At 44.2% G+C, this 21,166-nt stretch overlaps 2 protein-coding genes across 6 annotated transcripts in view; one reads left to right on the forward strand and one right to left on the reverse strand.

Annotated features, from left to right (window-relative positions):
• The window catches only part of DNAAF11 (dynein axonemal assembly factor 11), a gene marked incomplete at its 3' end in the record, with an annotated part of 45,024 nt that extends 43,451 nt beyond the window's left edge, over positions 1 to 1,573 (reverse strand). Inside the window, exon 1 of the mRNA XM_081323310.1 lies at positions 1,485 to 1,573. Coding sequence (XP_081179436.1) covers positions 1,485 to 1,494 — 10 coding nt within the window. The 5' untranslated portion in view covers positions 1,495 to 1,573. The remainder of the gene's footprint in view (positions 1 to 1,484) is intronic.
• An 18,816-nt stretch (positions 1,574 to 20,389) lies between these two features.
• The window catches only part of PHF20L1 (PHD finger protein 20 like 1), a gene marked incomplete at its 3' end in the record, with an annotated part of 71,777 nt that continues 71,000 nt past the window's right edge, over positions 20,390 to 21,166 (forward strand). For 2 of the 5 annotated variants that reach the window (XM_081323304.1, XM_081323306.1), the window contains exon 1: positions 20,412 to 20,545. Of the gene's footprint in view, positions 20,546 to 21,166 lie in introns of all 5 variants that reach the window. The other 3 variants (XM_081323308.1, XM_081323305.1, XM_081323307.1) reach the window with 3 other exon arrangements.

The following is a 21,166-nucleotide window of genomic DNA, read 5'->3' on the forward strand; positions in this document are numbered from 1 at the left end:
ACTGCTAGGTTGGCAGAAGCTGGGACAAATAACGGGCGCTCACTCTGCTATGTGGCACTCGGGATTCGACCCGCCAAACTGCCGACCATCTGATCGACAGGCTCAGTGTCCTAACCCACTGAGCCACCCTGTCCCTTTTTGAAAGATTATCACTCCCTAAGATCAGTAAGACATATTTTAGAAAACCTGAGTTTTCAATATAATTATTCAAGTGAAACATATACTATTAAGAGATAGTATGTGGAATAAAAAAGGGACACGGTGGCTCAGCGGGTTAGGACGCTGAGCTTGTCGATCAGAAGGTCAGCAGTTTGGCGGGTCGAATCCCGAGTGCCGCATAACAGAGTGAGCGCCTGTTACTCGTCCCAGCTTCTGCCAACCTAGCAGTTCGAAAGCACGTAAAAATGCAAGTAGAAAAACAGGGACCACTCCGGTGGGAAGGTAACAGCGTTCCGTGCGCCTTTGGCGTCTAGTCATACCGGCCACATGACCACGGAGACGTCCTCAGACAAGCGCTGGCTCTTCGGCTTTGAAACGGAGATGAGCACCGGCCCCTAGAGTCGGAAACGACTAGCACGCATGTGCAGGGGAATCTTTACCTTTACCTTTTATGTGGAATAAATCCTTCTTGAGGATGGTATTAAAAAGATAAAAGAGTTTACAGGCAAGAACCCTGGAGAGGAGATTTACACTACAGGGATATAGACCAACCCTTGGGGGTCAGCTCCTCTCACCCCATCCAGCCCACCTCGCAAGGTTGTGGTTGCTTCAGGGGGAAACCATGTAGACTGGCAAGGAGAGAAAATTGAAGGGAGAGGAATTGAATGGAGAGATTTTAAAAAGATGCATAACATTATTTATCTAGTTAAACTATGTAACTTGATCTATATTATTAAATTTATAATATTTGATACTTAACGTACATTTATGTTGCATTTAATACAGTTAATGTTTAAGTGTTATTTTGTATGATTTATTTATATTTTTTAACTAAACTTTATAACTTGATTTATATTAAATTCATGTTTGACATTCAACTTATAAATTTAATTTATATTCCACTTAATGTACAGTGTTGAGTTAACACTGAAGTGATTTTTGTATATTTTATTTTTATTGCACTTTTACATTATATAGTTATATAAATATAAAAGGTACTATATATCATAGTGTCTACATAGGTATCAATACTTATATTTCACAAAAATTACATATTATATAAATAAGTTATCTATACATTCCTATTTATATAATGAGTTATATATTTACATCCAATAATTAAATTGATAAAATTTAATTTAATTTCCTGAGTCGGGGGCGCGGCGGAGGACAAAGCCCATCGCGGCGTGTCCCATGGGAGTTGTCGTCCGCCCTTTCTGGACGAGGCCGGCTTCCAAGAGGCGCCTTGGGGGAACTCTAGAAGCACCGCCTGCCACACGCGGAGCTTCCCCCCACAACACCGCAACCGAGGAGCGGCTACTCACTCCGCACCATGCCGGCCGCCTCCCTCGGCCGCTTCTGCAGGCCGCTTGGAGAGGACGCGGCTTTGCCGTCGCCACGGCAACCAGGCCAGGCCGGGCCACGTACGCCGCCAATCCCGCCCACCTCGGGCGGAGAAAGCAGCCCAAGAGATGAGACAAAGGACCCAATCTAACCACAGTTCCGGTGCTGCAGCGAGCGCGGCTTTCTCCGAGTGGCTGTCCCGATGCGGGGGTTCTCTAGCAGGGAAGGACTCCAAACTTCCATTACCGTCCCCCCTCCCACCCCACCCCCGGCACCTGGAGAATAGGTAATAATGCAGTCAATAAAATAAAAATAAATAAAATAAAATAAAACATGTTTGGGCGGCAGCCGTTTGGGAAAGCTAAATCCTTTGCAAGATAATCTTAAGGTGAAGAATTCTTCTTCTTCCCCCCCCCCCCCCACCTCCGACCTGTTTTTGGATTTGCGTGGAAAATAACATTAAGGGAAGTCGCTTGGATACCGGAATTGTTTAAAAACCTGGGCGGCTAGTATTTTCTATAGAGATAAGGAGGGATTAGAAGCGGCCCTTTGCATTCAGCCATTATCTAGGGCAGGGGTCTTCAAATTTGGCCCTTTTATGACTTGTGGACTTCAATTCCCAGAATTCCTCAGCCAGCATGCCTGGCTGAGGAATTCTGGGAGTTGAAGTCCACAAGTCATAAAAGCACCAAGTTTGAAGACCCCTGATCTAGGTGCAGATTAGATTTTAACTGATGGGAAAGTTCATAAGACTATTATTAGAATAGATAATCCTTGATTTACAACCACAACTGAGCCCAAAATTTCCATTTCTAAGCGAGACAGTGTTTAAGTGACTTTTTCCTCCATTTTCCAATATTTCTTGCCACATCATTGCAGGTTAGGTTGTTGAGTGAAACTGGCTTCCCTACTGATTTTGCTTATCAGAAGGTCGCAAAAGATGATCATGTGACCTGCCAGGACACTGCAACTCTCTTAAATATGAGACAGTTGCCAATTGGCTGAATTTTGATTGCATTACCATGGGGGATGCTCCCAACGCTCATAAATGTGAAAAATGGTCATAATTTGGGGTTTTTTTTCAGCATTGTTGTAACTTTAAACAGTCACTAAATGAATGTTTGTAAGTTGAGGACTACCGGTACTTATTAATCTTGTACTCAACAAGTTTTTTTTTAGCATGCTAACTTAGGTGAGCCCAGTGATTGTGGTTTGAAGCAGCAACTGTTTGATATATATATATATATATTCACGCGTAGAGTTGAAGGTGTAGGAGCAACGTTTCGACGGAATCCCATCCGTCATCCTCAGGCTGGTGGCTTCAGCTTCCTTCTTCTTCCTTCTTCATATATATGCTTCTCCCAGAAGAAGGAAGCTGAAGCCACCAGCCTGAGGATGACGGATGGGATTCCGTCGAAACGTTGCTCCTACACCTTCAACTCTACGCGGGGAAAAACCCGAATGACCAAAGATCCACATACAAACACCCGCGAAAACCTCAGAAAACAAATATATATATATATATATATATATATATATATATATATATATATATATATATATATATATATATATATTTGTTTTCGTAGATTCTCGCGGGTGTCTGTATGTGTAGGTCTAGAGTCTCGGGTTTCTTCCCGCGTTCCTTTCATCTTCAGAAAGTTGTGGCGACGTTTCGACGAAATCCCATCCGTCATCATCAGGCCGGAGTATTCCTCCTGCTGCTTTCAGGAGCAATGCGTGGTCTGTCTGTTCCTTTCCTTCCAACTGCCGGTGGGGCTGTGTTCCGACTGGGTGGAGGCGTGGCTGCTTTCTGATTGGGTGGGGGTGTCCTCCGACTGGGTGGAGGCGTGGTTGTCTTCTGATTGAGTGGAGGCGTGGCTGTCTTCTGATTGGGTGGATGTGTGGTTGTCTTCCGATTGGTTGGAGGCGTGGCTGTCTTCTGATTGGGTGGGGTGTGTTCTGAATGGGTGGGGTTTTTTGTTGTGTCGTAATATCCTGAGTGTTGTGATTTGGTGTCTTGAGGAGTGGGCTGTGTAGTGGCCTCCAGAGCTTTGGCTTGGCTCCGAGTTCGAGGACCCGCCATGCATCTCTGGTATGGGTCAGTCAGGTTCGTGTGTGCGTTCTTCTGCTTGGGTGATAGCACTTTTGCTACCAGCATTGATAGACAAACGAATTTCAGCAAACAAGGATTTAAAAAACCAACAAACAACCCCAAATGCCACCAGCCACAGCAAGACTCATCCACACCCAGAACAAAAACTCTCCCACACAGAAGACAGAACAAGTCAAGCAAAAGTGCTATCACCCAAGCAGAAGAACGCACACACGAACCTGACTGACCCATACCAGAGATGCATGGCGGGTCCTCGAACTCGGAGCCAAGCCAAAGCTCTGGAGGCCACTACACAGCCCACTCCTCAAGACACCAAATCACAACACTCAGGATATTACGACACAACAAAAAACCCCACCCATGGACTTCCGGTGGCTGCGCGGCGCCGGAGACAGCCTTCCCGGGCTGCCCGCGGCTCAGCTGAGTAATTTTCACCCGAAACAGCGCCGATCAGCTGTTCGGGTGAATTTGAAGCCCCCTCCTCGGGAGAAGAGGAGGGGGTGAGGCCCCAGGTAGGGGTCGAGTTCTCCGGGGCCGCCTGAGCTTGTAGCTTGGGCGGCTGAAGGATTGAACTCCCCCGTAGCCTGGGTCGCTCCCAGCTGGTCAGCGTCTCTGCTCCGGATTTCTTGGAGCAGAGCCAGGCGTTTGCGACCACCCCTGCCTGAAGGAAGGACTATGGAATAAAAGGAGCAGGCAGAGCGGTACAAGAGGAAAAGGTGAAGAGGATTATTATATTTTACTCTCGAGCTTGATGGACTTTTTAAACTTAAAGTGAAAGTGCGTCACAAGTGAAAGTAAAAGATGGCGGCTAAACCTCCCCCAAAAACTCTTCGGAGTGGTGGATCTTCTCCGGTGCAACAATCATCATTGCAGGCGTTGCATCCTCCTGATGTATTGACACCGAAGCATTTACAAGATGCTCTTGAAAAACATGCCCAGGTAATTTTGGAATCAATGGGTGATAAATTTGCACAGATGGAGGAGAAATTGGAGAAATTGGAGGAGAGAATGGAAGAGAGGATGGAACAGAAGTTCAGTGTGATGAAGGTAGACATTTTGTCTTCAGTGCATAAAGTGGCTGAATGTGTGGAAGATCTGGATGAAAAAGTGGAAGATTTGACTCAAAAGAATGCCATATTAGAAGCAAAAGTATTGGAGAATGAAGATTTAAGAGACAAAATGGACAGAGAATTGAGTCTTGCTCAATATTACCAGATGCAGTTTGCTGTTAGAATCAGAGGCTTAAAAGAGAATATTAAGGAAGATTTAAAGCAGCTGATTTCTGAGGCTCTGGAAGTGGTATTGAATCAGCCAGCATCTGAAATAAAGGGAGGCATGGATAAAGTGTTTCGTGTGAATTCATGGATTGCTAGACAGAGAAAGCTGCCTAGAGATGTGGTGGTTTATTTTGCAAAGAGGGAAATTAGAGATGAAGTTATACAAGCTGCCTATGATTCTAAAGTGGTGATTGCTGATCAAGAAGTTTTGGTTCTAAAAGAAATCCCTCCAAAGATTTTAAGGAGGAGGAAGGATTTTACATTTCTTGTGCAAGAGCTCAAGCAACGAGATATAAGGTTCAGATGGGAGATTCCAGTTGGGTTGATGGTGATGCATGAAGGTAAAAGGTACCGTCTGGTTACTGTGATGCAGGCGCGTGATTTTTACAATAACGTTTTAAAAGCAACCTCATTATCACTTCTGGAAGCTGCAAAGGGATCTGGAGAAGGAGAACATCAAAAGGCTGAAGATGGACAGACAGAGGAGAACGGTGCTGGAGGAGATCAAGCTACAACTTCTTTGGATGATCCTAGAGAGCAGAGGGTGACGCGTGCTGCTTTAAAACGATCAAAAAAAACAAAAGAACAAGATCAGCAGAAGTCTATGGAACTTCCACAACGTACTTACAGCCAAGCAGTGGGAGGAGCACGGCCTAAAGAAGATAGTCCTATCAAAGCAGTGCTCCAAGAGCTTTGGGATGATATGCATGGCAACTAAATTTTTAACTTGGAACGTTAATGGACTAAATTCACCACAGAAGAGGAAGAAAGTTTTTCAATATTTAAAACAATTCAAGATAGATGTTATATGTTTGCAAGAAACGCATATTAGGGTTGTGGATCAAAAGTATTTATCGAACTCAAGGCTGGGTACGCAATTTGCTGCTTCTGCAATGAATAAGAAAAATGGAGTGGTTGTTTATGTTAAAAGTGCTTTAACAGCAGACTTAATTGAAGCAGATAAGCATGGAAGATACGTTATGATAGAGCTGCTGCTAGAAGGTAAAAAGACGCTTTTAGTTGGATTATATGCTCCTAATCAACAACAAGCTGACTTTTTTAGTTTACTTCATACAAAGCTTACCCAGTTGGATTATAAATCTTTTATTTTTATGGGGGATTGGAATGGTGTTTTGGATGTACAGATGGACAAGGCTGGAGCTTTTAAGCGCGTCCCAAGTCATGCTAGACTGCCTAAATCCTTTTTTGAAATGAAGGATGACTTGGAACTGCGAGATATTTGGCGCGAGAGACATTTGCAGGAAAAGGACTATACTTTTTTTTCTGACAGACATCAATCTTTTTCTAGGATTGATTTTATTTTGTTGACTAATGATTTTTTTTAAGGACTAAGAAGGTGAAGATTTGTGCAAGAACTATTTCTGATCACAGCCCAGTTTGGCTAGAGATTGATAAGGAGAATAGAGATAGGCGCTCGTGGCGCGTAAATGAGAATTTGTTTAGAAATCAGAGAAATGTGGAAGAATGCAAACAGCGGATGAAGGATTTTTTTGAAATTAATATGAATAAGGGCACCTCTATGGACATGGTTTGGGATGCTAGTAAGGCCTATATGAGAGGGGTGTTGATATATATGAATAATAAACATAGACGTGCTGTGGAAGCTAGGAGGAAAGAACTGGAGAATGAAATAAAGGAAAAAGAAAAGGCTTTGATTTTGAATTCAGAGGATGTGAAGATTAAGGAGGCTATTAAACTGTTAAGAGGACAATTTGATAAATTAATGGCTGACCAAGTGGCAACCAATTTGCGGTTTGCCAGGCATAATACCTTTTGCAACGCCAACAAACCAGGTAGATGGTTAGCTTATAGATTGAGGAAAAAGCAAAGGGCTTCTAATATAGACAAAATTGAGCATAAAGGAAGGGTTGTGTTTCAACAGGACCTTATTAAGGATGCTTTTGTGGATTTTTATTCTAAATTATATGCTAAGGAGAAGATTAATGAAAAAGACATTGATATATATTTGGAGAATGCTAGCATCCCGGTTCTTACGCAAGTACAAAAAGAGGGGATTAATCAATTAATTACAGAAGAAGAAATTTTTACAGCAATTAAGGAATTGAAGATGGATAAAGCACCAGGTACGGATGGTTTGTCTGCGGCTTATTATAAAAATTTACAATTAGAGATGATGAAACCGTTAAAGGAACTGTTCCAGACAATCCAGAGGGGGGGAAAGGTGCCACCGTCTTGGAGAACAGCTTTTATTTCCTTGATTCTGAAGGAAGACCAAGATGCTACTCAAGTTAAAAATTATAGACCGATATCGCTTTTAAATACAGATTATAAGATATTTGCTAAGGTGTTGGCTAATAGACTGATGAGGGTTCTGCAACAGGTGATTCATGGGGACCAAACGGGGTTTATTAGTGGTAGGCAAATGAAAAATAATGTGAGGCATATAGTTGATGTGTTAGAGTTTTTGGAAAGGAACAACCAGATCCCTGCGGCGCTAATCTTTCTAGATGCTGAAAAAGCTTTTGATCAATTGAATTGGCAGTTTTTGATGAGAGTTTTAGACAAAATGGATTTTGGGGAAATTTTTTTACAACCGATTAGGGCATTATATCAAAAACAAGCTGCCCGAATTATAGTTAATAATAGTCTGACAGAAGCATGTAATATTGAGAAGGGCACAAGGCAAGGGTGTCCGTTATCGCCCTTGTTATTTGTATTAACATTAGAGATATTATTGGTTAAAATACGGAATTCGGAAAAAATTAAGGGTATACAAATTAGAGATCAGGATTATAGATTGAGAGCATTCGCAGATGATCTGGTTGTTACAGTGACCCAGCCAGAGAACTCTGTTGTGGACCTGATGGAGATAATAACACAATACGGGAAGGTTTCTGGATTTAAAGTTAATATACAGAAAACCAAAATTCTGGCTAAAAATATGACAGTTTCGCAAAAGGCTCTCTTAGAAGGATTAACTGGATTTGAGATTGTTAAAAGGGTAAAATATTTGGGGGTGCTTTTGTCACCCTCTAATACAAAGTTATATAAAAATAATTATGAAAAACTGTGGGGGAAAATTCAAAAAGAATTGGAGAGTTGGGAAAAATTGCAATTGTCCTTGTTGGGACGGATCGCAGCAGTGAAAATGAACGTCCTGCCTAAATTTCTATTTTTATTTCAAATGATACCGATTCTTAAGAAAGATTCTAATTTGGAGGAATGGCAGCGAGGTATCAATAAATTTGTTTGGGCAGGGAAAAGGCCACGAGTTAAACTTAAGATTATGCAGGATACTCGTGAGAGAGGTGGTCTTAAAATGCCCAATCTTAAACTATATTATGAAGCTGCTGCATTAGTAGGAATAAGTGATTGGATTAATTTGACACAAGAGAGATTATTAAATCTTGAGGGCCACGATTTGTTGTTTGGCTGGCATGCATATTTGTTGTATGACAAGAAGGTAGACAATGTGTTTAGAGTGCATATTCTAAGACAGGCATTGTTGAGAGTTTGGAAGAAGTATAGACATAAGCTAGATTGTAAAATACCACTGTGGGCAATTCCAAAACACGCAATAGAAAATATACATGCTGGTTTCAAACATGATGTGACTACGTACAAGGAGATTCTGAGCTTGGAAAGAAATGTCTGGAGTTTGAAATCATATAGCCTCTTGCGAGAAGAGAAGGTTGTTCAAAATTGGTTTCAATATACTCAGCTACGGGCCAGGTGGAAAGAAGACCAGAAAATTGGTTTTTCAATGACTGATGAAAATTTGATAAAACAAATTAGAAATCAGGGTCCCGCACATATCAAACGGATATATCTTGCATTGATAGAAATTGACTCAGAAACAGAGCTTGTTAAAGATTGTATGATTAAATGGGCCCAAAATATTCAAGAAGTAGTTACAATGGATACACGGGAAAGGATTTGGGTGAGGAACGTAAAATTTACACAAGCTCAAAATCTAAGAGAGAATTTTTACAAAATGTTTTATAGATGGCATCTAGATCCTAAAAAGCTTGCAAGTATGTATCCGAATTATCAGCCTAAATGTTGGAGGTGCGGTGACGAAGACGCAACATATTTTCACATATGGTGGACTTGTAAAAAGGTTAAGGCTTTTTGGATAAAAGTCTGGTGGAGCATGCAGAAGATTTTTAAACAGAGGATAAAGTTTTGTCCGCAACTTTTTTTGTTGGGAATAATTACAGATGCTACAGTTGTGGACACTAAGTTGATGTTGAATTTAATTACGGCAGCAAGACTCTTAATAGGTCAGTATTGGAAGAAGGAGGAACTGCCGACTATAGGAGAATGGACTTTAAAGGTTTCTGACCTGGCAGAGATGGCAAAGATATCGGCCTATTTGAAAGATCATTCGCAAGAACGTTATATTATGGAGTGGAGAAAATGGATTGAGTATATCCAGAACAAATATGGGACTAAAAAGTTTCATGTAGCATTTGAATAAGTCTTCCCTTCTTTTCTCTTTTTTTTCCTCTTTTTTTATATACCGTACTTTATATTAATAGTGTTTGTAGTTATCCTATATGAGCTAGAGAGTGATAGATTTTAGAGTTTACGGTTGTTAGCATATGGTTGTTTATGATTCTTTTTGTTTTTTTGTTTTTTATACCTTGTACTTAGCTCTGGGAAGTCGGGGGGGGAGGGGGGGAGGGGTAAGGAGGGAGGGATAGGGGAGGGGTAGGGGGGTTTGTTAAAGATAAAATGTATGATAAAACTTTTCAATAAAAAAAAACAACCCCACCCATTCAGAACACACCCCACCCAATCAGAAGACAGCCACGCCTCCAACCAATCGGAAGACAACCACACATCCACCCAATCAGAAGACAGCCACGCCTCCACTCAATCAGAAGACAACCACGCCTCCACCCAGTCGGAGGACACCCCCACCCAATCAGAAAGCAGCCACGCCTCCACCCAGTCGGAACACAGCCCCACCGGCAGTTGGAAGGAAAGGAACAGACAGACCACGCATTGCTCCTGAAAGCAGCAGGAGGAATACTCCGGCCTGATGATGACGGATGGGATTTCGTCGAAACGTCGCCACAACTTTCTGAAGATGAAAGGAACGCGGGAAGAAACCCGAGACTCTAGACCTACACATACAGACACCCGCGAGAATCTACGAAAACAATATATATATATATATATATATATATATATATATATATATATATATATATATATATTCACTTTGGATAAACTTGGGTTTATTATATTGTTGAAGGAAAAATCTTCACCAGCATCCAGTCCAAGCTGGGAATAATCAAAATGGAGACTGCTTTAGAAAAAAGCTTGTAGTTTATTGAAGAAGAGAGCCAGACAGAAAGATGGCTCTGGGAAAAAAGTGAGCACATATAGTAGGGAGTGAGTTTTTATACCTTCTTGGGCTTTCGTTTGGAGTTGTTCCTGTGTCATGAACTTTGACCTGAATCTGGGTGTTCTGGTATTCTGATGGTGGTGGGTTAATCTTATTATGTCCCAAAGGTCATATCCTGCTTCTGTGGGGCTGTGGCTGATGACTGTTGGATTCTTTGGTGTGAGGGATTGTTGATTCTTAGGGATCTTTCCTCCTAATCCCAGTTACCTGACTCCAATCTATCTAACAAGATTATCACATCTGCATTTCTGCAGACCTGGTTTCTGTTTGGGGCAGAGAGACTTGGGCTTGGGGGTTGGTTTCTGCCTTTAAAATCCTTTGGGGAAATATACTCTGCCTTTTTAATATTCCCCTAAATATTTCTTTCTCTGGATTGTTGCCACAATATATTCTTCAGCAGAGCAGCGTCCAGCAGAATTTGCTTTTTGCCGTATATTGATTAGGAAAATTAAATGTAGCTTAAGAGTCACAGTGAGGGCAAAAAACCCAGTGCCTTATACTCTTGAACTGCACTGCGCTGCAAAGTGACTGCTCTAAGAACAGTACTTATGCAGTACTTATGCAGTACTTCCTGACTAATATCTCCACCAATCAGCCAGAAAGATCTCAATATGACAACCAGCAGGTTATGGTGCTGACAGAAAAACCAGAAGAGGATGAATTCTAGTCCCACTTAAAGCATGGAAGCTGGCTGGCTGACTTTGGGCCAAACGCCTGTTGACCCGGAATTAGGAGACAGCGGAGGACATATCAATTATGAATATGTGCAGATGGCTCTGCGGTCTTTGGGCACTTGCAGAGTCATGGATGCAGGGGTCATGAAAGAACAGCCAGGAAAACACCCAATGTCCTAAACCACCCGGGAACGTACAATGTCTTTAGGGAAACACCCCAAAGGGAACATTTTTAGCTACTTCTGCTTTCTCACTTCTTATCTACAGTGTGCCAGACTTACTGGGTGAAATCTTTATCTTATATGTGTCAGCTTTGCTGTTTGGATTGCTTATGTAATCAGAAAGAATAAATACAAGGATTTCTTGTCATTCGGGGTTTTCTCTCTTTTAGAGGAGCCCGTCTTTGTTCAGCTGAATAAAAACGTAAAGCTTAAAGCCAACTTCTGGTATCCTGCATTTTTTTTTTATCAAGCAAAACCTCAGAACCTGCATATCATTTTTGGCGAGCCAGGCAGGAGAGGTGCTTGGTTGTTCCTAGGGAGGCTCAGGAAAGGCAAAGGCACCAAGCGTGCTCCGGGATTTCCTGGAGGTGCCCCCCCCTTCTTGACTCTTCACTGTGGTTTTTAACAGGAACCAGTTAGGAACTGGCCAAAAAGTTTTCTGAAGTCCACGAAGAGACGATCACCACAGAGGGAGGCGTTGTCTGTACCTAAGTAGGACCCTTTTGAGTCTTCAAAGCAGCTGAAACAGCACTAGCCATTTCTGACCTGATTCAGGAGGATTGCCTGCTGTTGCTCACCTTCCCATCTGCTGACCTGAAGTATTGGCAATTTTTTTTCTACCGGACGTCAAGACAGACATATAGGAGGATCCTACTTTCAGCCTACCCGTCTGTGTTGCTTTTTTTTTTTTTAAGATCCAGCAGGGTTTTCTTAAAAGTTCAGGGGAGAAAGCTGAGGTACCAAAATTATGACACAACAATAGGCCCAACAGGTAAGTAGCATGCTGTTTAGCCTTTGTAAAGGGCTGGGCTGTGTAGTTTCAGCTGTAGATAGAGGCTGATGGGACCCAGTTGTCCTTTACAGGAGACAGTCACTTCTCCAATGCAGAAGAACAAGCTAAGCCGGTGACTACCAAAATCTACCAGGTGAGCATGGAAGAATTTCTGGAGCAAAACGGTACAGGCCTGCAAAAATGAACCAACCTCCAGCTACAACAGCATATGGCATCAACCGCAATGACATGTGGATGCCATTGCCACCTTCGTTTGCCATCTGTCCTCCAGGACTGGAATACTTAACCCATCTCGACTGGCTATTAATCCACCAGAAATACGAAGTTCTGGAACTGATCACATCTTTTGAAACGGCCAACAAGTACGAAGTGAGAAACAGGCTTGGAGAAATGGTGTATTTTGCCAGAGAAGAAAACAACTTCTGCGTCAGGAATTGCCTTGGGACCTTGCGGCCCTTTACCATGGTGATCGCTAACCACGTGGGCCAACAGGTCATCCACCTTGTGCGGCCTTTCCGTTGTGACGGCTGCTGTTGCCCGTGCTGCTTGCAAGAACTGGAAATCCAGGCCCCACCGGGCTTACCCGTTGCCTATCTCCAGCAGGTGTGGGATCCCTGCCTGCCCAAATTTGTAATCCAGAACGAAGCCCACCGAGATGTCCTGAAAATCATTGGACCTTGCATCACATCTGCCTGCTGTAACGATGTGGTATTTGAAGTGACGGCACTAGATGAAAAGACCAGTGTGGGAAAGATCTCTAAGCAGTGGGGAGGTGTTTTGCAGGAGTTTTTCACCGACGTGGATTTCCTTGGAATTTCGTTCCCGCTAGACCTGGATGTTAAAATCAAAGCTGCGTTGCTTGGAGCTGGTTTCATCCTTGATTTCATTTTCTTTGAAAATGGTGGACGATGTACTGTTTGGTGTTAGAAGCGTCCCTGTATTATAAAACCTTTAGAGAAAGTCCTTGTGTTTTATCTTTTTCCTTGGCTAAAACGGAGAGGCAGGTTTGCTTACTGGAGATTATTTTGGAATCACCAATATTAAAACTTATTTTTGATAATATTTGGTCTGTAAACCTTTCGTGCAACTTGTAGGAAAAGAACTCTTTCAGGATGTGACTGTATTTTAGTCACCCTTTCCAAAGGAAAGTCATAAAAGGGCCGGGTTTGAAGAACCCCTGCACTATGACAACCAGTTAGTGTAGAGCAAGGGTCTTCAAACTGGGCCCTTTTATGACTGATGGACTTCAACTCCCAGAATTCCTCAGCCAGGCATGCTAGCTGAGGAATTCTGGGAGTTGAAGTCCATCAGTCATAAAAGGGCCCAGTTTGAAGACCCCTGGTGTAGAGGTTAAGGTGCTGGCCTGGAAACCAGGAGATGATGAATTCTAGTAGTGCTTTAGGCATGAAAGCTGAATCGGTGACTTTGGGCCAATCACCAGAAGACAGTGAGTTCTAGGCATGAAAGTGGGTTGGATGACTGGGCCAGTCAATCTCTCTAAGCCCAACCCACCTCACAGCATTGTTGTGAGAAAACAGGAGGAGGAAGCAGCATTAAGTATGCTCATTGCTTTGTGTTATTTATAAAGGTGCAATAGATCTCAAATGCCACTGACTGATTAGTTGGCTGGTCCTATCTTTTTGGAAACAGTTATGCCAGTGTATAATTGGCCAACTCACAGAGTTTTTCTGGTTCCTAGTGTCTCACAATCTACTTGCCTGTGTTGCATCTCCATTGTAACCTATGATGGAAGGCTTGGGCTCAAAATCCACACAACTTATTTAGATCAACTATTTTGTATAAAGGAAGATTTATACAACTCTTTAAAAAGAATTTCACTGATGTAGGAACCACCACCCCCTGAATAAAATATTCTTTATTTATAATATTAAAAAGAGGCAGCATAAATTATTTCAACCTAAGATATGCAGATGATACCACTCTAATGGCAGAAAGTAAAGAAGAACTAAAGAGCCTCTTGTTGCGGGTGAAGAAGGAGAGTGCAAAACTTGGGTTGAAACTAAACATTAAGAAAACCAAGTTCATCGCATCTGGCCCTCTCAATTCCTGGCAAATAGATGGGGAAGAAATGGAGGTAGTGACAGAGTTTATTTTCCTGGGCTAACCACCACCCCCTGAATAAAATATTCTTTATTTATAATATTAAAAAGAGGCAGCATAAATTATTTCAACCTAAGATATGCAGATGATACCACTCTAATGGCAGAAAGTAAAGAAGAACTAAAGAGCCTCTTGTTGCGGGTGAAGAAGGAGAGTGCAAAACTTGGGTTGAAACTAAACATTAAGAAAACCAAGTTCATCGCATCTGGCCCTCTCAATTCCTGGCAAATAGATGGGGAAGAAATGGAGGTAGTGACAGACTTTATTTTCCTGGGCTCCGAGATCACTGCAGATGGGGACTGAAGCCAAGAAATTAAAAGACGCTTGCTCCTGGGCAGAAAAGCCATGGCAAATCTAGACAGCACACTAAAAAGCAGAGACATCACCCTGACAACAAAAGTGCATATAGTCAAGGCTATGATCTTCCCAGTTGCAATGTATGGCTGTGAAAGTTGGATCATAAGAAAAGCTGAGCGCCAAAGAATTGAGGCCTTTGAACTAGGGTGCTGGAGAAGACTCCTGCGAGTCCCTTGGACTGCAAGGCGATCAAACTGGTCAGTCCTAGAGGAGATCAACCCTGACTGCTCTTTTTTTTTTAATTGAAAAGTTTTAACATACAGTTTATCTTTAACAATCCCTCCCTACCCCTACCCCCCCCGACTTCCCAGAGCTAGATACAAGGTATAGAAAAGAAAAACAATCATAAACAAGCATATGCTAACAACCATAAACTCTAAAATCCATCACTCCCTAGCTTATACAGGATAATACAAATCTTAATAGTAATAAATATATATAGAAAAGGAAAAAGAAAGGGGAAAAAAAGGAAATAAAGAAAGAGAAAGCGAAGGAAGACTTATTCAAATGCTACATAAAACTTCTTAACCCTATATTTGTTCTGGATGTACTCAACCCATTTTCGCCATTCCATAATATAACGTTCTTGCGAGTGATCTTTCAGATAAGCCGAGATCTTTGCCATCTCTGCCAGGTCGGAAACCTTTAAAGTCCATTCTTCTATAGTCGGCAGTTCCTCTTTCTTCCAATACTGACCTATTAAAAGTCTTGCTGCCGTGATTAAATTCAGCATCAACTTAGTGTCCACAACCGTAGCATCTGTGATTATTCCCAGCAAGAAGAGTTGCGGACAGAACTTTATCCTTTGCTTAAAAATCTTCTGCATATTCCACCAAATTTTTATCCAAAAGGCCTTAACCTTTTTACAAGTCCACCATACATGAAAATATGTTGCATCTTCATCACCACACCTCCAACATTTTGGTTGATAGTTTGGATACATACTTGCAAGCTTTTTAGGATCTAAATGCCATCTATAAAACATTTTATAAAAGTTCTCTCTTAGATTTTGAGCTTGTGTAAATTTTACATTCCTCACCCAAATCTTTTCCCACGTGTCTATTGTAATAACTTCTTGAATATTTTGGGCCCATTTTATCATACAGTCCTTAACAAGCTCTAACCCTGACCCTGACTGCTCTTTAGAAGGCCAGATCCTGAAGTTGAAACTCAAATACTTTAGCCACCTAATGAGAAGGAAGGACTCACTGGAGAAGAGCCTCATGCTGGGAAAGATTGAGGGCAAGAGAAGAAGGGGACGACAGAGAATGAGGTGGCTGGATGGAGTCACTGAAGCAGTAGGCGTGAGCCTAAATGGATTCCAGAAGATGGTAGAGGACAGGAAGGCCTGGAGGAACGTTGTCCATGGGGTCACGATGGGTCGGACATGACTTCGCAACTAACAACAACAAACAACAACAAAATATTTCCTCTGAAGGAGAAGAGGAGAGACATGTTCTTAAAGGCAGAAAGCAGCCCCAGTCTTCCTGCTATAGGAAAACAGTCTCAAACAGAAACCTGGAAAGGCTAATCTTTAGGATTGGAGATTTTCTAATCCATTCAGAAAGACTGGGCCCAAACTACTGATAAACAAAGAACAGCAAGAAACCTTAAATAAGCAACACAATAGGCAAGGCTAAGCTGACAAGATCAGCTCAGCAAACAAAACACCTAGGATTTTCATCTCCCCTCTTGCCTGTTAGAGCCACCCATGACCCCCTACATGACCCCATAAGAATCTGGCAACAGCCATATTAAAAGGGCACAATCAAGCACAGGTCAAAATACATTTCACAAGGAACAGGTATCCCAATCACAAAGACCCAAAGAATGTATCAAAAACCACCTTCTCTCAACTCCATTTTGTCAGCTGTCACAGAACCGCTTGCTGTGGTTGGTTCTGCTCATCAATAAACAGAGACTTTATTTCCTAAGCAGCCAGCCACCATTTTATTTTTCAGCGTCTTTCTCTCAGCTTGGAACTGGACCTGATTTTTTTCTTCCCACACCGAGAAGGGGAGGAAATTGTGCTGTGTTCCTTCTTGATATTCTAGTGCAGGCATGTCAAACTGCCGGCCCACGGGCTGGATGTCCCACGACAAAACCGCACCCACCCCACTGCAAGCAATGGGGAAAACGTGGCGATACGTCGTGCGACGTCGTGAGTTTAACATGCCTGTTCTAGTGGGAGAATTTGACAGTTTGCTGAATATGACTTAGTGGACTGCCAAAAAGGTTTCTGAAGTCCACCAAGAGACCATCAACACAAAGTGAGGCATTGTGTGTACCTAAGAAGGACCCTTTTGAGACTTCAAAGTAGCTGAAACAGCATTAGCAAGTTCTGTCCTGATCCAGGAGGATTGCCTGCTGTTGCTCACCTTCCCATCTGTTGACCTGATGCATTAGTAATTTTCCCCACTAGAAGAATAGACAGTTATATAAGAGAATCCTACTTTCAATTTACCTGTCTATGTTGCTTTTTTAGCTCCAGCGGGGTTTTCTTGAAAGTTCAGGGGAGAAAGCTGAGGTACCAAAATTGTGACACCACAATAGGCCCAACAGGTAAGTAGCACCCTGTTTAGCCTTTGTAATGGATTGGGCTGTGTAGTTTCAGACATAGATACAGGCTGATGGGACCCAATTGTCCTTTACAGGGGACAGTCGCTTCTCCAATGCAGAAGAACAAGCTAAGCCGGTGACTACCAAAATCTACCAGTTGAGCATGGGTGAAATTCTGGAGCAAAACTTTACAGACCTGCAAACATGAGCCAACCTCCTACAGCTATAACAGCATATGGCATAAATCCCAATAGCCTGTGGATGCCATTACCACCTTCGTTTGCCATCTGTCCTCCAGGGCTGGAATATTTAACCCATCTCGACTGGTTATTAATCCACCAGAAATACGAAGTTCTGGAAGTGATCACATCTTTTGAAACGGCCAACAAGTACGAACTGAGAAACAGGCTTGGAGAAATGGTGTATTTTGCCAGAGAAGAAAACAACTTTCTACGTCAGGAATTGCCTTGGATCCTTGCGGCCCTTTACCATGGTGATCGCTAACCACATGGGCCAATAGGTCATCCACCTTGTGCGGCCTTTTTGTTGTGATGGTTGCTGTTGCCCGCGCTGCTTGCAAGAACTGGAAATCCAGGCCCCACTGGGCTTACCCATTGGCTACATCCAGCAGGTGTGGGATCCCTGCCTGCCCAAATTTGTAATCCAGAACGAAGCCCACCGAGATGTCCTGAAAATCATTGGACCTTGCATCACATCTGCCTGCTATCGCGATGTGGTATTTGAAGTGACGGCACTAGATGAAAAGACCAGCGTGGGAAAGATTTCTAAGCAGTGGGGAGGTATTCTCCAGGAGTTTTTCACCGATGTGGATTTCCTTGGAATTGTTCTGTACCAGCCTGCTACCGGCCCTGCAGAAAAGGCAGGGACAACCCCTTTACAAATGGCAAGAGGCTGGAATTAAGCCTGCCAAATTTATTAACATAAAACAGAGCAAAACAAGACACCAACCGTGAAACAGGAGCTATGAAACAGGAACTAATCAAGCGGTTGCCTTCAGCAAACCAGCCCTCCCACGCATTCCTCTTTTATACAGTTCAGGGCGTGGCTTCTCTCTGCCTCCTTCCGAGATGCCCCATTGCCTTCCTCTGTTTACTCCTGATTGACTGCCTCCTGCGTCGGGCGTCCTTGAACAGGGCCAGCTGTGGGTCATCTTCATCCACGCTGTCAGGCTCACACAGCTGGGTCTCCGTCGTGACCACGTGGGAGGGGCCTGGCTGAGGGCTCTCATCAGCAAGATCTTCAACCCCCTCAGCAAGCTCTTCAACACCCCCCTCCTCCTCTGATTCGTCCGACCCAACTGCCGAACCCACAGGCTGACCCTGAATCAGAACAGGAATTTTGTTCCCTGTGACTGTATTTTAGATGGCCTTTCAAACAGCTTACGCTTTGAGAAGTTTTCTTTGTCTTGTGGTTTGTGCAAGAATTGTTGGATTTTTTTTAAAGGTTCCTTTCATTTCATTGTATTTTTTGAAAGGAACAACACGTTGCAGCCTATGTTTATTTACTTGTGGATAAATGGAATATTTAATACAAATAGTCCCCAGCTAATGACCGTTTGTTTGGCGACTGTTCAGTTACGTTTGTTGTTATTAGCTGCGAAGTCGTGTCCGACCCATTGCGACCTCATAGACAACGTTCCTCCAGGCCTTCCTGTACCATCTTCTGGAGTCCATTTAAGCTCAGGCCTACTGCGTCAGTGACTCCATCCAGCCACCTTGTAGTGTATGCTGCTAAGCATACACAGGAAATACCAGCACAGCAGGGGGCTGGACAGCTCCAGGCTATTTTTATTTATTTATTTTATTTTAATCCCATTTATATCCCGCCCTTCTCTGAAGACTCAGGGCGGCTTACAATTTAAGCACAAACCAATGTGCTTAGCAATAGCCTTCATTCTATGTATATGCCTGCTTATTAGGGCTTTCAGGGGCCCCCAAGCGGCATTATTACAAAGTCAGCTTATTGCCCCCAACAATCTGGGTCCTCATTTTACCTGAATAGAGTGAGTCATTGAAAGCCCCAGGCATGGTCAGCTGTCAGGAAGCCAGGGTTTAAACCTATTGGCCACCTGCACTGGCAGGAAGCCCAGGTTCAAATCCATTGGTCACCATTCACCCGGGCAGGTATAAGAAACGCCAGGTAAACCCCTTTTGTCCAGCTTCATTCCGGAACCAAATAAAGAAGTACTACCCAGCTCAAGTGTCCGTCTCTCTGTGCGACCACGCGACTTTGCACACCTCATTCTGTCGTCCCCTTCTTCTCTTGCCCTCAATCTTTCCCAGCATTAGGCTCTTCTCCAGTGAGTCCTTCCTTCTCATTAGGTGGCCAAAGTATTTGAGTTTCAAATTCAAGATCTGGCTTTCTAAAGAGCAGTCAGGGATGATCTCCTCTAGGACTGACTGGTTTGATCGCCTTGCAGTCCAAGGGACTCACAGGAGTCTTCTCCAGCACCGTAGTTCAAAGGCCTCAATTCTTTGGCTCTCAGCCTTTTTTATGGTCCAACTTTCACTGCCATACATTGCAGCTGGGAAGACCATAGTCTTGACCATACGCACTTTTGTTGACAGGGTGATGTCTCTGCTTTTTAGTATGCTGTCTAGATTTGCCATAGCTTTCCTCCCCAATTTCTTGGCTGCAGTCCCCATCTGGGGTGATCTTGGAGCCCAGGAAAATAAACTCTGTCACTACCTCCATTTCTTCCCCATCTATTTGCCTGGAATTGAGAGGGCCAGATGCAATGAACTTGATTTTCTTAATGTTTAGTTTCAACAGTGATTCTCGCACTTACACCAGTCACTGATGATGTTACCTAGTTTGGATAATGAAACGTCTGCAGCAAAACAACTAAGCTCAGAGAGCACGAAGGTTTTCCCCCCCTCCCTCCACTTTATATTGTGTGGACTTCAACTCCCCTGGCTGAGGCATTCTGGGAGTTGAAGTTCAAATATCCTCAAGTTCATGGGTCTTCAAACTCGGCCCTTTTATGACTCATGGACTTCAACTCCCAGAATTTCTCAGCCAGGCATGCTGGCTGAGGAATTCTGGGAGTTGAAGTCCATGAGTCATAAAAGGGCCGAGTTTGAAGACCCCTGCGTCAAGTTCCTAAGCTTGAGAATCTTAGCAAACGGGGTCAGCCCAGCCCTGCTTAGATTCGCTCCCTTGTTTCCCCCGCTCTCCCGCCGCCCTTGGAAGGGCGCATGCGTCCAGGCTGCCGGGCCAAGCTTGTCCTGCCGGCGGCGGCTGCTGCTTCTGCTGCCCTCTCGTCACGTGACGGGCGGGAGCGGCATGGCGGCGCCCTGCTCAGCCTCGCTCGGGCGTCGCAGCCCAGTGACGTCGGGTCTGGGCGCTGGGGCGAGAGGCGGGGCCGCGGGGGTCGACGGCGATGGGGCTCGCTGAGGAGGAAGAAGCGGGTGGAAGGCGGCTTCGCGGCTGCTGACCCTCCGCGGGGAGCGAGCGGGGGGAGGGCGGGGCCTGTCGTCCCGGACAGGGCTGGGAGCGGCGGCGGGTAAGGGTGGCAGGCCTCTTTCCCGAGTGGGTCCCGGGGAAGGCCCGGCTGAGGTGGGGGGGAGGGGGGGAAAGCGACCCTCCGCGGCCTCCTCCGCCTCGACGGGCCTGCCCGGCTTCCGGAGAGGCCCGAGCCGGGGATGCCCCCTTTGCCCCGTCTCGAAATCCCCCGGGGCAGCCCCTTAGGCGCGCCCTGCAAGGCCGCGGGGCCGAGAAGGGTTGGGGGGCGCCTCAACGGAGCAGAACGGAATCCCACCCTCCCCTCCTTTTTTTTCCTTCCTCCTCGAAAGGGGTAAAACGAGTTGTAGTGATTTCTTCAGCGGGGGGGGGGTCAGGAGTGTGAGGGATCTCGAGATCCTCGGGAAGGGCTTTTTTGCCCGGAGGGTCTTAAAAAAGGGCCGTCAACGCCTGAAGGGGACAAGCTCGGTATGAGGGTGGGGCTTGGGATGGGAGACCACCAAGAGATCCCCGGTGGATAGCTTGGCCAGGGAGTTAGAAAGGCGTCCCCACTGCCGAGAAAGCTGCCCGGGTGGCTTCTTTGTGTTCCCCCCACCCCCAAATCCAACTCTCCGGTTCGATGGCCTGGAAGGATGAGGATTGGGATATCGGCCTCCCTTAGATT

Source organism: Vipera berus (genome assembly GCF_964194415.1).
Source record: "Vipera berus genome assembly, chromosome: 3".
Lineage (NCBI taxonomy): Eukaryota > Metazoa > Chordata > Lepidosauria > Squamata > Viperidae > Vipera > Vipera berus.